Source organism: Dipodomys spectabilis, unplaced genomic scaffold (assembly GCF_019054845.1).
Source record: "Dipodomys spectabilis isolate Male_0828 unplaced genomic scaffold, ASM1905484v1 ptg000083l, whole genome shotgun sequence".
NCBI lineage: Eukaryota > Metazoa > Chordata > Mammalia > Rodentia > Heteromyidae > Dipodomys > Dipodomys spectabilis.
The window spans coordinates 3579813-3598381 of NW_024870760.1; the positions used below are offsets into that span (position 1 = coordinate 3579813).

At 41.0% G+C, this 18569-nt stretch overlaps 1 protein-coding gene and 1 pseudogene across 2 annotated transcripts in view; one reads left to right on the top strand and one right to left on the bottom strand.

Moving 5' to 3' along the window:
- Positions 1-1150: 1150 nt before the first annotated feature.
- On the bottom strand, positions 1151-1587 carry LOC122110965 (annotated as a pseudogene).
- A 1449-nt stretch (positions 1588-3036) lies between these two features.
- Positions 3037-18569, top strand: part of Cep192 (centrosomal protein 192) — a 116518-nt gene continuing 100985 nt past the window's right edge. For both annotated transcript variants that reach the window (XM_042683664.1, XM_042683665.1), the window contains exons 1-5: positions 3037-3112; positions 3776-3947; positions 8121-8288; positions 9452-9577; positions 17017-17180. In XM_042683664.1, coding sequence (XP_042539598.1) covers positions 8125-8288; positions 9452-9577; positions 17017-17180 — 454 coding nt within the window. In that variant the 5' untranslated portion in view covers positions 3037-3112; positions 3776-3947; positions 8121-8124. The remainder of the gene's footprint in view (positions 3113-3775; positions 3948-8120; positions 8289-9451; positions 9578-17016; positions 17181-18569) is intronic.

Consider the following 18569-nt stretch of genomic DNA (forward strand, 5'->3'; position numbering starts at 1 on the left):
ATTTACCTTTCATTTTTTGGAATTACTGTTTAAATTTTTGTAATTACTATCCAAGTAGATTATTTAATAAAAATATTTTTAAAAATGTGAATCCTTTGCCTTACAAAATAGAATATATGTTAGGTATAATAAGAATTACTTATCTCTTACCATGTCACAAAAACAAAAAGTCTCAAAGAAATAAAAATTAGGGGCTGGGAAGATGGCTCAGTGGTAGAGTGCTTGCCTTGCATGCATGAGGCCCTGGGTTCGATTCATCAGCACCACATAAACAGAAAAAGCCGGAAGTGGCACTGTGGCTCAGCCTTGAGCTGAAGAGCTGGGGGACAGTGCCTAGGCCCAGAGTTCAAGCCCCATGACTGACAAAAAAAAAAAGATAATTAAACATTACATTTAGCTGAGTATTGATGGCTTACACCTGTAATCCTACCTACTCAGAAAGCTGAGATGCATCAAACACACACATGTACACACCAGCCCTGGGTCTTGAATTCAGGTCAGGGCCTGGGCACTGCCCCTGAACTTTCTTGCTCAAGGCTAGCACTCTACCACTTGAGCCATAGCTCCACTTCTAGCTTTTTGGAGATAAGAGTCTCAGCCCTGACTGGTCTGGCTTTGAACTGTGATCTTTAGATCTCGGCCTTCTGAGTAGCTAGAATTATAAGTATGAGCCATCAGCACTGCAGCAGGAACACCATTTTTTTTTTCCATTAAGGTGAAAGAAGTATATTGTAAAACTCCTATGGAGCTTCATCTTTAGGGGACAGGACCAACCAATACATGCAGATTTTTTTTTTTTGGGGGGGGTCCGGTCGTGGGGCTTGAACTCTGGGCCTGGGTGCTGTCCCTCAGCTCTTCAGCTCAAGGCTAGCGCTCTACCACTTAAGCCAGTGTCACTTCCGGCTTTTTTCTTTTTGTTTATGTGGTGCTGAGGAATCGAACCCAGAGCCTCATGCATGCAAGGCAAGCGCTCTACCACTGGGCCACCTTCCCAGCCCCTACATGCAGATTTTATGTGAAGGTACTTTTGACATTCAGTTTTGCTATATAGAAACTGAATAACTGAACTTTTTTTTTGCGAGAGGTAAGTAAAAGATCAATGATTCTTCTAGGGGGGAAAGAGTTGAAAGAAAGTCTTCATTTTACAGTCATCATCTACGAATTATTAATAGTTCACTTGTTCATTTCCATCAATATCTGCTTCTCTGATCATCTCATCTACTTCTTCATTTCTTAGTTTTTCTCCTAAGTTTGTCATGACATGGTGTAGTTCTGCTGCGCTGATGTAACCATTCCCATCCTTGTCAAAGACTCGGAATGCCTCACAGATTTCTTCTTCGCTATCTGTGTCTTTCATTTTTCTGGCCATCATAGTCAAAAACTCTGGGAAGTCAATGGTGCCATTACGTAACATCAGCATCCACTTCGTTGATCATACCCTGCAATTCAGCTTCTGTTGGGTTTTGATCCAGTGACCTCATGACAGTCCCAAGTTCCTTTGTTGTGATGTTGTGATCACCATGTTTATCGAATAGGAGAAAGTTTCCTTGAATTCACAATCTGTTCTTCGGTTAGCTGGTCAGCCATGATGGGAGCCAAGGAGGCTGCACCAGCGCAGGGCTTGTGATGGCGCGGGGCGCGCTGGGCGCTGTTACCACCACCCCTGCCTGCACTGCCACCCTACTGCGAGTATCGGCCATGCGTCCACGAGGCTCCCAGAGTCACTGCCTAGGAATAGCATTTTTAAGGAAGGTTGTGGGTATAAGGTCTAGTGGAGAGGTAAACCAGGAATGGCAGCTATATGGTATTTTGGGAAGAGATCAGATATACACGTCCTTCACCACGATAATCTCAGGAACAGTAACTTAAATTCAACTTTGTGTTTTCCCTTTTTACTCCTTAAAACTGCAATGAAAGCCTTAAAAAAGACATTCAGAAAATGTTGAATGAGCCTTGGAAAAGCAGGATATCTTTTCCTTCGGAGGTTATATATTAGCAAATGTAAGATAGAGGACTGAATGGTTACTTGAAATTTTGAATGAAAGGTAAGAGCGTTAGTTTTTTTTTTTATTATCATAAAGGTGATGTACAGAGGAGTTACAGTTAGATAAGTAAGGTAGAGAGTATATTTCTTTTTGGACTATGTCACTCCTTCCCTGTCTTTCTTCCAGTTTTTCCCTCTCGTCCTCACCCACAAGTTGAATAGTTCCTTTTCAACAAGGAAGTGCGTTATCTTAATAGTGTCAGTAAAGGGTGGTGAGCAGGTGGTGATGGGACTTGGGGCTTCAAAAAAGATGGTGAAGCTAGGTGCCAGTGGCCCACACTATTCATAGCTACACAGGAGGCTGGAGGATCGTCGTTCAAAGCCATCCTGGTGAGAAAATTCCATGAACTGCCATATCTAATTTTTTAACCAGCTAAATGCTGGGCCGAAGGCGTGGCCCAAGTGTATATGCTAGCCTTGAACAAGAAGGCCTAGTAAGCCCAGTAAAGGGGAGCGGGAGTGGGGTCGCGGGATGGTAACTTTAATTTCCGACTGGGACCAACTCCTCTATTACTCCAGAGAGGCAACAGGTGTGACAAACTATCCAGATTCCAAGGAGGGACCGGTTGACTGAAGGGAAACGACGTTTTTACGGCTAGTTAACTGTGGAAGGTAAAGTCTGCATCTACCTCTGTAAGGCGAAATGTGTCGGCGATTCGCTCACCAGGAACGTTTCCTAGGTGCTCAAACTGAATAAAGCAGACGTAATTCTCAAGTTGGCCAACAACTCCAAAGAGGAGCCTTCGGCTCGGTTCCAAGCTGAAGACCGGTAGCTGATCGCAGGCAGCTTCAAATCCAGGGACACGCCGTCCAAGCCAATCACAGACTCCTACCCGGCGCTGTCGTTTCCCATTGCCCAATCCAAGGCTGACTCTGAGTCCCCGCCCCTTCCCTCGTGCCGCGAACAGACGTAAACTCTGGGGGCGCGCGGTACGGCTGGCTCTGGTTGTCGCGGGCTCGGGTGCTGTGCGCATGCGCACTTGCTTTAGTGGCTGGCCCCCGCCATCTCCGCCTGTTCCTCCCATGAAGGGTTTTGCTCAGTTCTGTGTTCCGGCTGTGGTGGGCTGGGTGAGACGGGGCGCGGGTCCTTCGGCGTGCACCTGGGCGGGAGGCTGGCCACTTACAGTCTCGGTCCGCGTGGCGGCCACAAGACCCCGCTGGCTAGTGACGGTTGGGTCTGGCGGGGGTCGCAGGCTCGGAGCGCGGAGGTGGGCGGCGGGGCCCGGGCCCGGGCGCGGCCCCCAACGGTGTCTCCGGGATGCGGGCTGCCCGAGGGAGGTCACTCCTGCGCCTAGGCGTTCTAGGCTGTACTCCAGACTGTGGGCTTTTGGGGACGCAACCTTGCTCCCTCTCTCCCATTTTGACTTCTGACTCCTGAGGGACAAATGCCCTTTGCCTTTTGCTGTGTAGTTTCTTGCAAAGCGCTTTAGGGCATTTGCTTTAGGGTTGTGGTACGGGGCGGTTTTGGCTTCTTTTTGTCTTAAACTGACCCAGGGAGTAACGTTTTTGTTCATTTAACCCCGAGGAGTCCTGTCACAGAGTTGCACTAACTTAACATTTGATTTCTGGCAGTCCACGTTCGCGTTTATTCCTTTTTTTTTGGGGGGGGGGGGAGTTGAGGGTGAGGACTAGAATTTCCTTTTGAAGCAGAACATGACAGTGCAGTATATATTTTTAATGTGGTTTATATGTATATAAATGAATGAGTAACTGCTGTGCTCTTGATTTTAGGTTTTGTGTACTGAAACATGAGGTCCCTTTGGACACAGTCATCTGGAAGACAGCTGCTTATATGACAATACTTTCATTGGCATTTTCCATCCTAAAGTCATCCTACTGATATTTTTACTGCTTCTGAATCAACTTTTTCTCAAAAAGTTCAGTTTTCTGGGCAAATTTTACAGTAAGTTTTGAAAAGTAATATTATGTTAATGTTAGCCTAATTTTTATGCATATTTTAAAATAGCAAGAGTAAATGATGATTTTGGCAGGTTTGTCTAGGTTTTGGATTCCATAGCAACTTAAAAGCATTGTTTTATCGATGAAATGAGAGATATGCTTAAAATAATTGAATCTACTACTTTAAAGGAACAGCAAAAAAATTACAAAGATGGGAATTTGGTTCAGATATAGCAAAAGAAAAGTGAACAATATATATCTTTATATGGTGGAGGAAAATTGGGTAATGTAATCCAGATAGAAACTGGGGAGTTTTTCCCTTCTAGCATTTTTAAGGAGTATAGTTTTTCATGAATGGTGACTTTGGAAATGAGGGAAGAAGGTGCATTATGTTAGGTATGGTAGGAATTTTTTAAATTTTTTAACATAATGTTGAAGCAAAGCTCTGGTGAAGTACTTAGTACTATGGATCCCATGATAGAGATATCAGATGATCAGTTCTCTTAGGGGCCGTTTTATTTATTTTCACTGCCAAGTAGAGTGTCATTTATGGTTTGTGCTTGAAAAGAGTTGTGGATGTATAGGGTAATATTTTATAGGGTAATATTTTATATCTACATTTTCTTGGGATTTGATGATTAAAGAGTTTAGTATTTTAATGTGGTTTCTCTATAAATGAATAATTTATTCATTTTTGAGGCTAGATTTTGGCAGGCAAATTGGGAGATTTATGCAGTAGTTCACATTAAAATGTGATAGACTGCAGGCATTAGGAAGATAGCATTGGGTTTCAGCTCCAGACATATTCAAAGTTAGAAGCACTAGAACTGTTAACTGAGAACAGAGTGATCAGGATGATTATAGGTGTCCAGCTTATAGAGCCAATGAATTGGGATGATTGGGTCAACACTAAAGTGTAACAGGAGAGTGAATGGACGAAATGTAACAAGTTTGGTTTTATATTTGATGACAATACTACCTTAGAGGCATTGAGGATTTAAGGTATTGTCAACAAACCAACAATGGCTAGAGAGAGGTATGGATTGACGATGAAGATGAGAGAGGTGGCATTAATACAGAGGAAAGAATGTTCTAAAGCTAGACTTGTACTTGGAATAGTACTTTGAAAAAGAACTTTGAAAAGTACTTTGAATACTAGTTAATAGACATTAAATATACCAAGCTTACTAGGGATTATAGATTATTTCTTTCAACTCTTTTTTCCAACTCACTCAGCTCCATATCAGATACTAGAAAGATAAGATGACCAGGATAGACATTTCTTCAAGAATCTGACCTAAATATATAAGGGTTAGAATCAAAGATGAAGTTGTTCATCCCCCTTTCATTTCAGAATATTGTTGAGTACCTGCTATATGCTGAATGTTGTTCTAGGCATTGGGGAATAGTAATGGATAGATAGGTAAGGTCCCTGCTCTTAGAGGATAATTATTTCAATGGAATAAGGCAAGTAAAAAATAAATAGTGAGGCCATGCTTGACAATAAGGATTACCTTCTGTTATAAACTGAAATTTTAGTTGATTTGAAAGATAGGAGGAAGATAACTATTCACGATGTGGAGAATATTCCAGGCCCTGAGGTAGGCATAGGCTTGGGAAGGTTATAGGAAAGGAAATTCCTGTATGTGGTGAATGAGCCTGAGGGACATGAACGATGAGCTGGGAGAGTAAGTGTTTTCAGTGGGATCATGGTACTTGGTTCTTATTTGTGGTCCTTTTGATTGCTATATAGAGAATTACTGTAGGGCAACAGGAATAGAAGGATGGAGACTGGTGAGAGGTTTCTCATTAGAAGGGGTGGTAGTAGTATAGACAGATATAGCATGTTTCAGAGTGTTTTAGACAGGTTTTGTCCTCAGGGACCCCCCATACCAGTTATCCTTTGTTTGACAACAGTGTTTTTGCTTTGAACTTAGTATGTAGCCTAGGGTCATGTAGAACTCATGGTCCTGCTCTACTATTTCAGCCTCCTAAATGCTGGGATTACATGTATGTGCCATTATACTTGGTTGCTTTGTTTTCAGGGGTCTATAACTTCCTAGTGGCCCTACAGCCCTGTTTTCTTATAGTATTGTGCCTGAAGGCATTTGAGCTGGAAACTTCTAGAATAAATTGTATCATGTAGAATCTGGGTTAGAATTCCTGGTAACTAAGGTATGTGGAACAGATGGAGGAAGAGAATATCAGACAGAGTAGTAACTGGGAGGTTGGGGTAGAGTAAGCAGGGAGGTGAGTACTATGAAATAAAGTCAGAGATGCTGTAACCCCTGCTGGCTATCAGGATGGCCTTTTATTTTGGATGTGATAGAATACCAGTTGATGAAGATCTTAGCCAGGAATGGTAACTCCAGTACATGAGGAACAGATCAGGGAAGAAAGTAGTAAGGATGGATTAAGACACTAGATGTCCAGGCAGGAAGTGGTGGTAGTGGCAGTGGAGGTCATGAAAGATGGCAGGATTCAAGGTGATTGGAATTTGCTTAGTGTATGGAGGTAAGTGGAGGTTAATGGAGGTTAATTGCCATCACTTAGATGATGATTTTTGACATAACTAAGATTAGAATGGCTGTTTTCTGTGGTGAAGAGGACTCAAGAGTCAGAGTAAGTTTTGAGGTAGAATCAACATTTGAGATTTATGTGCCAGTTAGGTATCTAATTGGAAATGCCTGGGATGCAGAGGAGAGGCCTAAGCTGGAGGTGTAAATTTCAATGTAATATTTGAAGCTTTGAAACTAAGAGCAGTCACCTAGAGAGGGTGGTAAGAAGAAGAAATAGAAGACAGGCCTATCGTTGTGTGGTATATATACTGCACATATCCTAATTTTAAGATTTTTTTTCTGATTAATTTTTTTTGTCCTCTTCCTCATTAGTTTTATTGAATTCTACATAGTGCTTAATAGTCACTTTGAAAGATTATTGAGATTGAATAAGATCTGAGTATATGATCAGGGTTAAGTGAGCTTGTAGCTTCTTGTTAAGGCTTAGATTTTGTGCTACAGTTTCCCAGACTGAGCTATTTTGTGTACTTCTACCATTTCTTCCACATCTATGTGCCAGCTATACTTGATTTTACTGAAAACCTTTGTTTGGATGTGCTTGCTTATGAAACTGTGTATTTATCTTTAACAAAAATCTCTCGCTATTGGTGTATGTTGTTCAGTGGCAGAGCATGTATTTAGCATGGTAGAGGCCCTGGATTTAATCTCTTTAACACCACCCCCTCTCCTCATCCACAAATGAGCAGAACCAAAACAATATTCTCAAATTAGGGGCTAAATTTTGTTATATTCCATGTTAAAAATGAAAAAACTGCCAAACTCCTAAATACACACTATTATTATCAGTATATGACATTATGTTTAGCTGTCTTTGCTTTCTTTACTAGGTAAGTTTGTACAGTAACTGGTATCCTTTTTTTTTTTTTTTTTTGGTTGGCCGTGGGGCTTTGAACTCTGGGCCTGGGCGCTGTCCCTCAGCTCTTCAGCTCAAGGCGAGCACTCTACCACTTGAGCTACAGCGCCACTTCCGGTTTTCTGGTGGTTTATTGGAGATAGGAGTCTCATGGTCTCTCCTGCCTGGGCTGGCTTTGAACCGCGATCCTCAGATCTCAGCCTCCTGCGTAGCTGATTACAGGCATGAGCCACCAGCGCCCGGCTCTTTTTTTTTTTTTTTTTGCCAATCTTGGGTCTTGAACTCAGGGCCTGGGCACTGTCCCTGAGCTGTTTTTGCTCAAGGCTAGCACTCTACCACTTGAGCCACAGTGCCACTCTGGCTTTTTGTGTTTTTAGATTGTACTGAGGAATTGAATCCAGGGCTTCATGCATACTAGGCAAGCACTCTACCACTAATCCACATTCCCAGCCCGTGGTATTCTTTAGCACACTAAAACTTAAGTAAATTGAACTGTTGTATTTTATACTGTGTGAATTATAAGAATGTAAATTTAATGTTTGATGTTTATGTTCTCAACTATAAGATAGCAAGGTATTCTCAGACTTTACCTCAGAATATTTGCCAATAATATTCCCTCAATGATATTGGAAAAATTATCATCATCTAAAATGATTGTTTTTCCAAGATTTATGAAACTTATACTCAATCATTTAAAGAAGTTTTATAGTGATCCTGACTCATAGAAAAATTTTTATTGTTGCAGTGAGATGGAAGATTTTCAAGGTATAGCAGAAGAGTCATTTCCAAGCTTTTTTACCAATTCATTACTTGGTAACAGTGAGATTTTAGAAAATGTCACTCTTTCTTCAAATCTTGGCTTGCCTGTTGCTGTTTCCACGCTTGCTAGGAATAGATCCATTGCTGATAATAGGTAAGACATGAACTTTGTTTTATTTTTTATTTTTAGGTCTGTAAAACCTATAACATGCTGATACATTGTAGAGCCAGGTCTGGAACTTGGGTTTCTTTCTTCCTACCTGCTTTTTTCTGTGTAATTATCATATTTCTTCTCTTAGCTCACTGTATTTATCTGCTTTCTTATTACTTGTTTCCAAATATAACAGCACAGATTCTGAAAAGATATCTATAAATTATGTTTCTAACTACACAGGAGATAGATTAACTGTATCTGAACATTTAAGCTCAAGATATGGTTTGGGGTCACATTGGACATGTTTAGAGCTGTAGCAGCATTTCCTTTTTAACTTCATTTGAGCCAGGTTCATGTTTTACCGGACTTCTATGGCTGCTTTTCTTCATTCTCTTCTATACTTCAGGATTTATATTCTAATAACTTTTAGTTCCTTAGATCAAGTTTCTTTTTCTTAGGAGCTAAGCCAGCTTTTTCCTTTCGTTGGTCATGGGGCTACAATGCTGGGCCTGACTGCTTGTCCCTCAGCTCTTCAGCTCAAAGCTAGTACTCTATCGCTTGAGCCACAACGCCACTTCAGTTTTCTGGTGGTTAATTGGAGATAAGAGTTTCATAGCCTTTCCTTTCTGGGCTGGCTTTGAATCACGATCCTCATATCTCAGCCTCCTGAGTAGCTAAGATTACAGGTGTGAGCCACTGGTGCCCGGCCTAAGTAAGCCAGCTTCTGTGTTTAACTTTTCTTATTCCCACTATGTAATCAAATAGATGTTTGGTTAAATATGTGTTTTATTTGTATCACTCCAAATGTGATGTGTGTAGTTCATCTATCATTTTGTTTAGGGTTTGGATAATGTATACAGTTTTGCTTGTACTTATCTGACCATCTCCTCTGAATCTGACTTTATGTGAGAAATGTTATCTTTACTTTGGAATGAAGATGTTGGACCAACTCTCTAAAAATTCTCCTAGTTTTAGGATTTCTGTGGCTTTGTTGTTGGTGTAGATAAACGCCCTAGTGCTGATGCGTAGGTTTCTGGTACTTTGCAAAGAAGATGATTATTTTGAACACTGGGGTTTCTGTTTGTTTTTATTCCCTGATGGTTGTTTTTACTTTGGTGTGGTTTTTAAATGTACATAATTTTGTTCTTAACAATTTTGTTCAGGTTTCCTGATGTTCAGGCATCATACTTCATAGAAGGGAGGTTTTCTGTTCCATCTGCGTCATCTCCCAGTTGCCAAAGTGATACTGAACCAAGAGAAAGGTTAAAGCTTAGCTTCCAGGAAGATGAGTAAGTGTTCACTTTTACTTACTTTCAGTCTTTAAAAAGCATCTTTAAGAGATTTGTTTATATATTTTAATAACATTTTAAAACCTTATTTCTGACTCTAAAAGTAATGTACGTTCATTGAAAAAATAAAATATTTTAAAGATAATAAAAGCTTACAATTAACTACAGAATAGCCACTGATTACATTCTTTCAGATGTTTTATATTTTTATACATTATCCTCCCTCCCCCACTAACTAGGGGTTGAACTCAAGGCTTGGGCCTCTCCCTGAGCTTTTTTAGCTCAAGGCTAGTGCTCTACCACTTAAGCCACGGTACTACTTCCAGCTTTTTCTAAGTAGTCTCCTGGACTTGCCTGCCTGGGCTGACTTTGAAACGTGATCCTCAGATCTCAGCCTCCTGAGTAGATAGGATTACAAGAATGAACCATCAGGGCTGGGAAGGTGGCTCAGTGGTAGAGTGCTTGCCTTGCATGCATGAGGCCCTGGGTTCGATTCCTCAGCACCACATAAGCAGAAAAAAAAAGCCAGAAGTGGCACTGTGGCTCAATTGGTAGAGCACTAGCCATGAGCTGAAGAGCTGAGGGACAGGCCCAGAGTTCAGGCCCCACAACTGACCAAAAAAAAAAAAAGAAAAAGTGAACCATAAGAGTTTTGGTTGAAGTGTATTTTTTTTTTTTTTGCCAGTCCTGGGGCTTGAATACAGGGCCTAGGCACTGTCCCTGAGCCTCTTTGTGCTCAAGGCTAGCATTCTACCACTTGAAACACAGCACCACTATCTATATTTAATTTTTTTACAAAGGAGGATTAAACTCTATATACTATTTTAATTTTAAAAATTAATTCGGTGTCCTTTCAGTTATAATTGATATAAATTGGTCATAATGTTAATGGCTGTAATGTTAATATAATCAACTGTGTTGTAGTTAAGATTACTGTAGCTGCGTGCAGTGGCTTATACCTGTAATCCTAGCTACTCAGGTGGCTGAGATCTGAGGGTAGTGGTTTGAAGCAAAAAAGTCTCTGTGAAACTTAATTCCAAGTGACTACTGAAAGTGGAGCTGTGGCTCAAAGTGGTAGAGCACTAACTTGAACAAAAAGGCTCAGGAACAGCACCTAGGCTCCATGTTCAAGCCTCCTGACTGACAAAAAAAAAAAAAAAGATCAGTTTTGCTGTTATAAATATAAATGACTTCTTTTTTTTTTTCTTTTTTGGGTCCAGTCATGGGGCCTAAACTCTGGGCCTGGGTACTGTCCCTCAGCGCTTCAGCTCAAGGCTAGCACTCTACCACTTGAGCCACAGTGCCACTTCCGGCCTTTTTTTTTTTCTGCTTATGTGGTGCTGAGGAATCAAACCCAGAGCCTCATGCATGCAAGGCAAGCGCTGTACCACTGAGCCACCTTCCCAGCTCCTAAATGACTTCTTTTTACATACACGTTTATGCAAACAATTTACACATCTGTGAGATGTTTTCCAAAATAAATTCCTAGGTTTTAGATTGCTGAGTGTAAAGTGTTTGACATTAAAGAACGTTACAAGTAAATATATTAACTTTGTAGAAAACTTGTATCAATTTACATGCCTACTAGATATATATAACAGTGATTATTTCTTTGAATCCTATACAACATTTGAAGGTTCTTTTGTGTGTGTGTGTGTGTGTGTGTGTGTGTGTGTGTGTGTGTGCGCGCGCGCGCGCGTGCGCACGCGCCAGTCCTAGGGCTTGAACTCAAAGCTTGGGTGCTAGCCCTAAGCTGTTGTGCTCAAGGATAGTGCTCTACTACTTGAGCCACAGGTCCATTTCCAGCTCTTTTTTGGCAGTTAATTGCAGATTAAGAGCCTCATAGACTTTCCTGCCCAGGCTGGCTTTGAACTGTGATCTCAGTCTCCTGAGTAGCTAGGATTATAGGTGTGAGCCACTAGCACCTAGATGAAGAATCTACTTTTAATTTTAATTTTAGAACTAAAAGTAACTTACCAGTATGTATGTGTGTGTGTATATATATATATATATATATATATACACACACACACACACACATGTATACGTATACATATATGGATATGTATATATACATAATATGTATGTATCTGCATATATGTATATATGCATATATATACGTATAATTGTATGTGTATGTATATATACATATATGTATATATGTATATTATAAAAGTCTGGAAAACCAAAATTAACTGGTAATTAGTTTTTGTTTCTTTTTGTTTTGGTACTATTGGGGTTTGAACTCAAGGCCTTGTGCTTGCTAGGCAGGCAAGCACTTTACTACTTGAGCCTATGTCCCCAGCTGATAGTTATTTCTTGGTGATGATATTATCATCTTTAGGTTTTTGTGTTTAAATTTATATTTGAGTGTTGAAAAGGTTGAATAAGTTATTCAGTACTTATATTTTTGTTGTGATTTGTCTTTTGATAGCCTTTATATATAAATGCTTTCTATATATTAAGCATAACTGCTCATATATTTAATAACTATCTTTGGATTCTCTAGAGGAACAGAACTGATAGGATACATAGCCACATGTATTATCTATATATACATATAAATAATTATAAAAGTAGTTTATTAGATTGATTTATATAATCTGAGTCTGGATAATCCAACAATGGCCATTGTATGCTGGAGAGCCAGCAGAAGCTATTCAGTTTTGGAGATAGAAGCCTCAGAATAAGGGGAAGCATTGATGCAGCCCCAGTCTGTTGAAGCCTGGAACCTCTTTGGAGAGTCAGTGGTGTGATTTCATATTGAAAGTCTGAAGAAATTGGAGTTTGATGTCCATGGGCAATGGCAGCAGCAGTAGATGCACCTACTTAGGTGGATTTGAGCTTTCATGAGCTGGCTTTCTCCTGCTTTTGTTCCATCTGACTCACAGCTATTGGAAGGTGTCACCTACATTCAGGACAAGTATTCCTTATTCAGTTGCTGTCCATGTGAGAGTCCTCTCTGGAAATATCATCATAACATATCTAAAAGTATGTTTTAGTAATCTCTTAGGTATCTTTCAGTCCAGTAGTCAAGATTAACCATCACATTTTTTCTCTGTGCATTTTTGACAGGCTGCTACACACCATATATTTCTAGGTACTTTAGAAATACCAGTGAACAAAAACAAATGTTAAACAAAATAATTAAAATGCTGTTTTTACTGTATATTAGAAGGGATAACCTACTACTAGAAAAATCATAGTAAAAATGGTTTTAGGAAGGCTGAAGGTAATGGTCAATAAGGAAGTCAGGTATGACTTAAGACTTGACAGAAGGAGTTAGCTTTGTGGGCCCTATGGTTCAAGAGGGTTTCAGCAGAGGCCATAGCTGTCGGCAGAAAGGTACTATTATGGGAACATATTCATTGTGCTCATACAGCAGCTAGGATGCTTGGGGGAGGTGACCTGGACCTTGATTCTGACTCCAGGTAAAATGGGAAACCCTCTAAGGGTTGTGTCCAGATTATATTTAGATTTTATTTTATTTATTTATTTTTTGGGTCCGGTCGTGGGGCCTGAACTCAGGGCCTGGGCGCTGTCCCTCAGCTCTTCAGCTCAAGGCTAGCACTCTACCACTTGAGCCACAGAGCCACTTCCGGCTTTTTCTTTTTGCTTATGTGGTGCTGAGGAATCGAACTCAGGGCCTCATGCATGCAAGGCAAGCGCTCTACCACTGAGCTATCTTCCCAGCCCCACATTATATTTAAAAAGGCTCATGCTGGCATTTTTTTTTTTTTTTGGTCCGGTCGTGGAGTCTGAACTCTGGGCCAGGGCATTGCCCATCAGCTCTTAAGCTCAAGGCTAGCGCTCTACCACTTGAGCCACAGTGCCACTTCCGGCTTTTTTTCTTTTTGCTTTATGTGGTGCTGAAGAATTGAACCCAGGGCCTTATGCATGCAAGGCAAGCGCTCTACCACTGAGCCATCTTCCCAGCCCCATGCTGGCCTTTTTATTGTTTGGTGGAGAATAGAGTGTGGAAGACCAGCTAGAAGGCTGGGGAGTCAAGGAGTGAGGGAGAAAGAGAAATAAAGAGCCCCAGGAATTATCTTCAGCCACTTCAACATTGAGAATTTGGGGATAGGAGGAATAGACTAAAAATTAGTGTTAGAGGTTACGAAGAAAAGTATCTAGGGAGCTGTCCCAGAAATATCATAAACAGTGGCCAGGCATACGGGTTCACGTCTGTAATACTAGCTGCTTAAGTGGTAAATATTTGAAGAGTCACAGTTTGAGGCCAGGTTGGTCTAAAAATTATTCAGACATTCATCTCAACTAATAAAGCTGAGCATATTGGTGGTAGATGTCTGTCATCCTAGCTATGTGAGAAATTTCAGTTCAGGCTGGCCTGTGCAAAAAAATGTGAGACCTTATTTGAAAGATAACTAAAGCAAAAAGTGTGTGTGTGTGTGTGTGTGTGTGTTTGTTTGTGTGTGAATGGCTTATGTGATAGGGCCTTTGTGTTCCAACCAGTATCCCCCCAAGAAAATAACAAAAAACCTTCTCTCCAAATCCAAAATATATACAAGTAAGCCTTATTCATGGGCTTATTACATGTAACTTTTTACCAAAAAAAAAAATAATAAAAGTTCAGTCTTTAGCTCTATAAGAGGAAAAAAAAAAAGACTGAAACAAGGTCACCCTGGGCCACATAGGAAGCCCTGTCTCAAAAAAAAAAAAAAAAAAAAAGCTGGGGGGGCTGGAAGGTGGCTCAGTGGTAGAGTGCTTGCCTTGCATACATGAGGCCCTGGGTTCGATTCCTTAGCACCACATAAGCAAAAAGAAAAAAGCTGGAAGTGGTGCTGTGGCTCAAGTGGTAGAGCACTAGCCTTGAGCTGAAGAGCTGAGGGATAGGGCCCAGGCCCAGAGTTCAGGCCTCAGGACCAGACCCCCCCCCCCCCCCCCAAAAAAAAAAAAAAAAAAAAGCTGGGTAGAATTAGTGACTTAAGCCTGGCTACTTTTAGGAGGTCAGTCTGAAAAAAAAGTTCTCAAAACTTTCTCCACTATGAGAAAGGCTTGCCTGTATTCAGATAGATGCCTGTCATTTTAGCTATGCTGCAGTTTGGGCTAGCTTAGGCATGAAACAAGATCCCATTTAAAAAATAACTAATGGAAGATGGGCTGCTGGTGACTCAAGCTTTTAGTCCTAGCTACTCAGGAGGTTGAAAACTGAGGATCACCATTTAAAGCCAGCCTAGGCAGGAAAGTCCATGTGACTATTATTTCCAAACAACCGCCAAAAAGCAGGAAGTGGAGCTGTGGCTCAAGTGGTAGAGTGCTAGCCTTGATCAGAGAAGCTCAGTGACTGTATTCAGGCTGTGCAGAGTTCAAGTCCCAGGACTGGCACATACTCACCCAGCCTCCCCTCCACCCCGCTTTCCCCTCATACCCCCCAAAACCCCAAAAACTAATGGAATAGGGACTGGCAGAGTGGCTTAGGGTATGTACTTACCTAGTAAGTACACGGCCTTGAGTTCAATCCCCTGTACCTCCATTAGGGTTAAGATAGATAACTAACCCTTACATGTAGTTTAATTGGAAGCAGGTAGAGATATAATAGACCACTGAGAGTCAGTTTGAAAGAGAGTAGGGAGCTAATAGTAGAGACAGTGGGCAGCTTGTTGAGTTTTGCTGCAAAGGGAAACAAGTGAGGCTGGTGGATGAAGTTGTACTTTTTTTTTTTTGCCGCAAGTAATGTTACTGCATGTTTACATAGCAGTAGAGATGATCATGTAGAATGAGGAAAGAATGGCTGGAAAAGAGTCTACATACATAACAGTGGGCTCCAGAGTCCAGTGGATGGAGAAGCTTTTAGATGGATAAGACTATGGACAGCTCCTTAGCATCGGAGGGACTGTGGGCTGTGGTATGCCTAGTAGTAGAATCTATCTGTGATAGTTACTCTTCAGTGCTTCAGGTTAAAAAAATAAGCTCCAAAGTAGAAGCCATGGCCATCAAGTCAGTGTGAGGGTGGAGGAGGAGTTTGAATAGTAAAATCTCATAGGTATCTGGGGATGTAAATGGACAAGGAAAGTAGTAACATTGCCAGGTAGTGTCACAGACCCAACAGGGCATGAATTTAGTGTGAGATAATATAGTGTCACTGTGATGTTTTCTCTAGCCTGAGAGGAATAAGTAGACAGTTGGATTTAAGCAGGTGTGAAGTTTGATGAAGGCAGTGAGGATTTAGGTGAAGGAAGAATGGACACCAAAAGAGTGAGGCACAGTAGTGTGTGGTGGTACAGTGAATTGGAGACTTAGTGTGGGAGGATTATAAAGTTGTACTAGAGGCTGGTGATGTGAAGGTTAGTGCGTGATTCAAAGTTGTGAGGCTCCAGAGGGTACTAGCAAGGCTATGAAAGAAATAGAAATTGGGAGTAGTTATCTTTGAGGATAGTCAAGCTTTCAATAAGGAAGGAAAGCCAAAAGACCATTTAGAGAAAAGGCTCAAGAATCGCAGACCTTAAAGATCCAGAAGCACAGTGGGAAGGTTTTTTGTTTGTGGAAGAGTGAAGTAGGGGATGTGTAGTTTTATGGGGTTTAGACTACCAGTAAAGAGAAGTCCTGGAACTAAAATAGACATGTGAAGGCATCTTTGAATTAGTCCCATGCAGATGGTGATACTGGTGAAATTATGAATGTGGAGGGTCTTTGGGAGTTTACTCTTTTTTTTTTTTGTGCCAGTAATAGAGCCTGTTTTCATTCAGCTTGCAGGTTGATGGCTTGCACTCTACCATTTAAGACACATCTCTAGCCTGGCTTCTCCCTTAACCCCATTTCTGGGGCTTGAGCTCAGGGCCTGAGCACTGTCCCTGAGCTTTTGTATTCAAGATTAGTGTTATACCACTTGAAACACAGCTCTACTTTTTTTTATGTTTTAATTGAAGATAAGAGTCTTACAGACTTTCTTGCCTGGGCTGGCTTTACACTATATCCTCAGATCTTAGTTCCCTGAGTAGCCAGGAGTATAGGCCTTTTGCTGGTTATTTTGGAGACCAAGTCTTGTAGATTTTTCTGCCTGGTCTGGGTTTGAATGTCAATCCCCTGGATCTCAACCTCCTGAGTAGCTAGGAATATAGGGTGCTCAAGTCCCTATATTCCCAGTGCTCTGCTAGTAGAGACAGTGGGCAGCTTGTTGAGTTTTGCTGCAAAGGGAAACAGAAGTGAGGCTTGTGATAGCTGGTGGATGAAGTTGTACTTTTTTTTTTTTTTTGCCGGGGAGGGGATATCTAGAAAGTGATCTGGACCTAGCATGTTGATTCAGTCCCAAGAATAACCAACAGTATTACTGGTTGCATTGTTGGGCTACACCTAGAAATATTTTTTTTTTCACTGTGTGTGTCTAATTTTCTTTTAGAAAGATGAAGTATGTTATTGACTGATAGGAATTTATAATAGGTAACTTATTCTGATTCACTAATAAAGATTTCCATCTTTAGGAAAAAGATCTGTAAAGAAAGTCCACATTTGTCAGAAGTTTTCACAAAACAGTCTACTTTTCAAAGTGATACACCAAGAGCAGAAGAGGAGCAGGCTAAAAGTACAGCATCCTTGCAGAGACAGGATCTTTTGCATAGTGTTTCACCCCTTGAACAAGTACCAGGTACTAAAATTCTCTTCTTTCCTTTCCCTCTCCCTTTCCCCTTTCTTTTTCCCCCCTTTTCCCTTTCTTCTCTCCACTTTCCCCCTTCCCCTTTCCTTTCTTCTTCCCATTTTGTGCTAGTCACTGGGCTTGAACTCTGTCTGGGAGTTGTCCCTGAAATTTTTTGCTTTAGGCTAGTACTCTACTACTTGAGCCACAGTTTCATTTCTGGCTTTTTTGGTGGTTAATTGGAGATAAGTCTCACAGACTTTCCTGCCTGGGCTGGCTTTGAACCATGATCCTCAGATTTCAGCCTCCATCATAGTTACGACTGTATGCCTGAGCCACTGGCACATGTGTGTATATTTTACTGTTTTTCATTTGACTATTTTTGGACTGGCATTTACCTTATGCTGTCCTGTGGTAAACTGATAATGCTTAGGTTTGATATGCACAGTTATCATATTTATAGTACTTTCATAGGAAAAGCTTTCTTGTCTTAACTGGTTTAAGCTACAGTTTCCTTTCCATTGGAAATAATGCTGTCAGATAGCTACAGCATCAAACTGGGGTCAGACTTAACCTCAGAAATGTTAGGCCAGCACTGTAGCACTCACACACATTCTCAGCCTTCTCCTTATTTATTTATACTTTTTTTTTTTCATTTTACATTACAAACATTTTGTTTCTGCATATTTTTGTATGCATCTCTAAAAATGAACATTTTCTTATATGCCAATAGTTCTGGTAATGGAGCAGATGAGTCTCATTATTTTCTTATCATCTTGTATGGTAGTCCCTTTTGGTATGGGTCTGGGAGCAGTTACATTGTATTATAGTATATTTATTGAATGCCCTTTGTGTGCACTTATTGAAAAAGTGAGGCGAAAGCCGGGCTCTGGTGGCTCATACCTGTAATCTTAGTTATTCAGGAGGCTGAGATCTGAGGATCATGGTTCAAAGCTAGCCCAGGCATGAATCCTTGAGACTTATATCTCCAATTATCCACCAGAAAACTCAAAGTGGAACTATGGCTCATCAAAGTGGTAGAGTGCTAGCTTTGAGCATGAGCTCAGAGACAGCAGCCAGGCCCTGAGCACAAGCCCCACAGCTGACCACAAAAATAGAAAATTGAGGCTAGTCATCTAAAGCTTGGCTTTGTCTGTCATTTCTCTTGTTTCTTCCCTATATCCCATACAAAGTTGTGGGGCCTGAACTCTGGGCTTGGGCATTGTCACTGCACTCTACCACTTGAGCCACAACACCACTTCTGGCTTTTTTTTTTCTCATGTGGTGCTGTGGAATTCAACCGAGGGCCTCATGCTTGCAAGGCAAGCACTCTACCATTGAGCCACCTTCCCAGCCCAAAGCAGAAGTTTTTTGTTTTCTTTTTTGTCAGTTGTGAGGCTT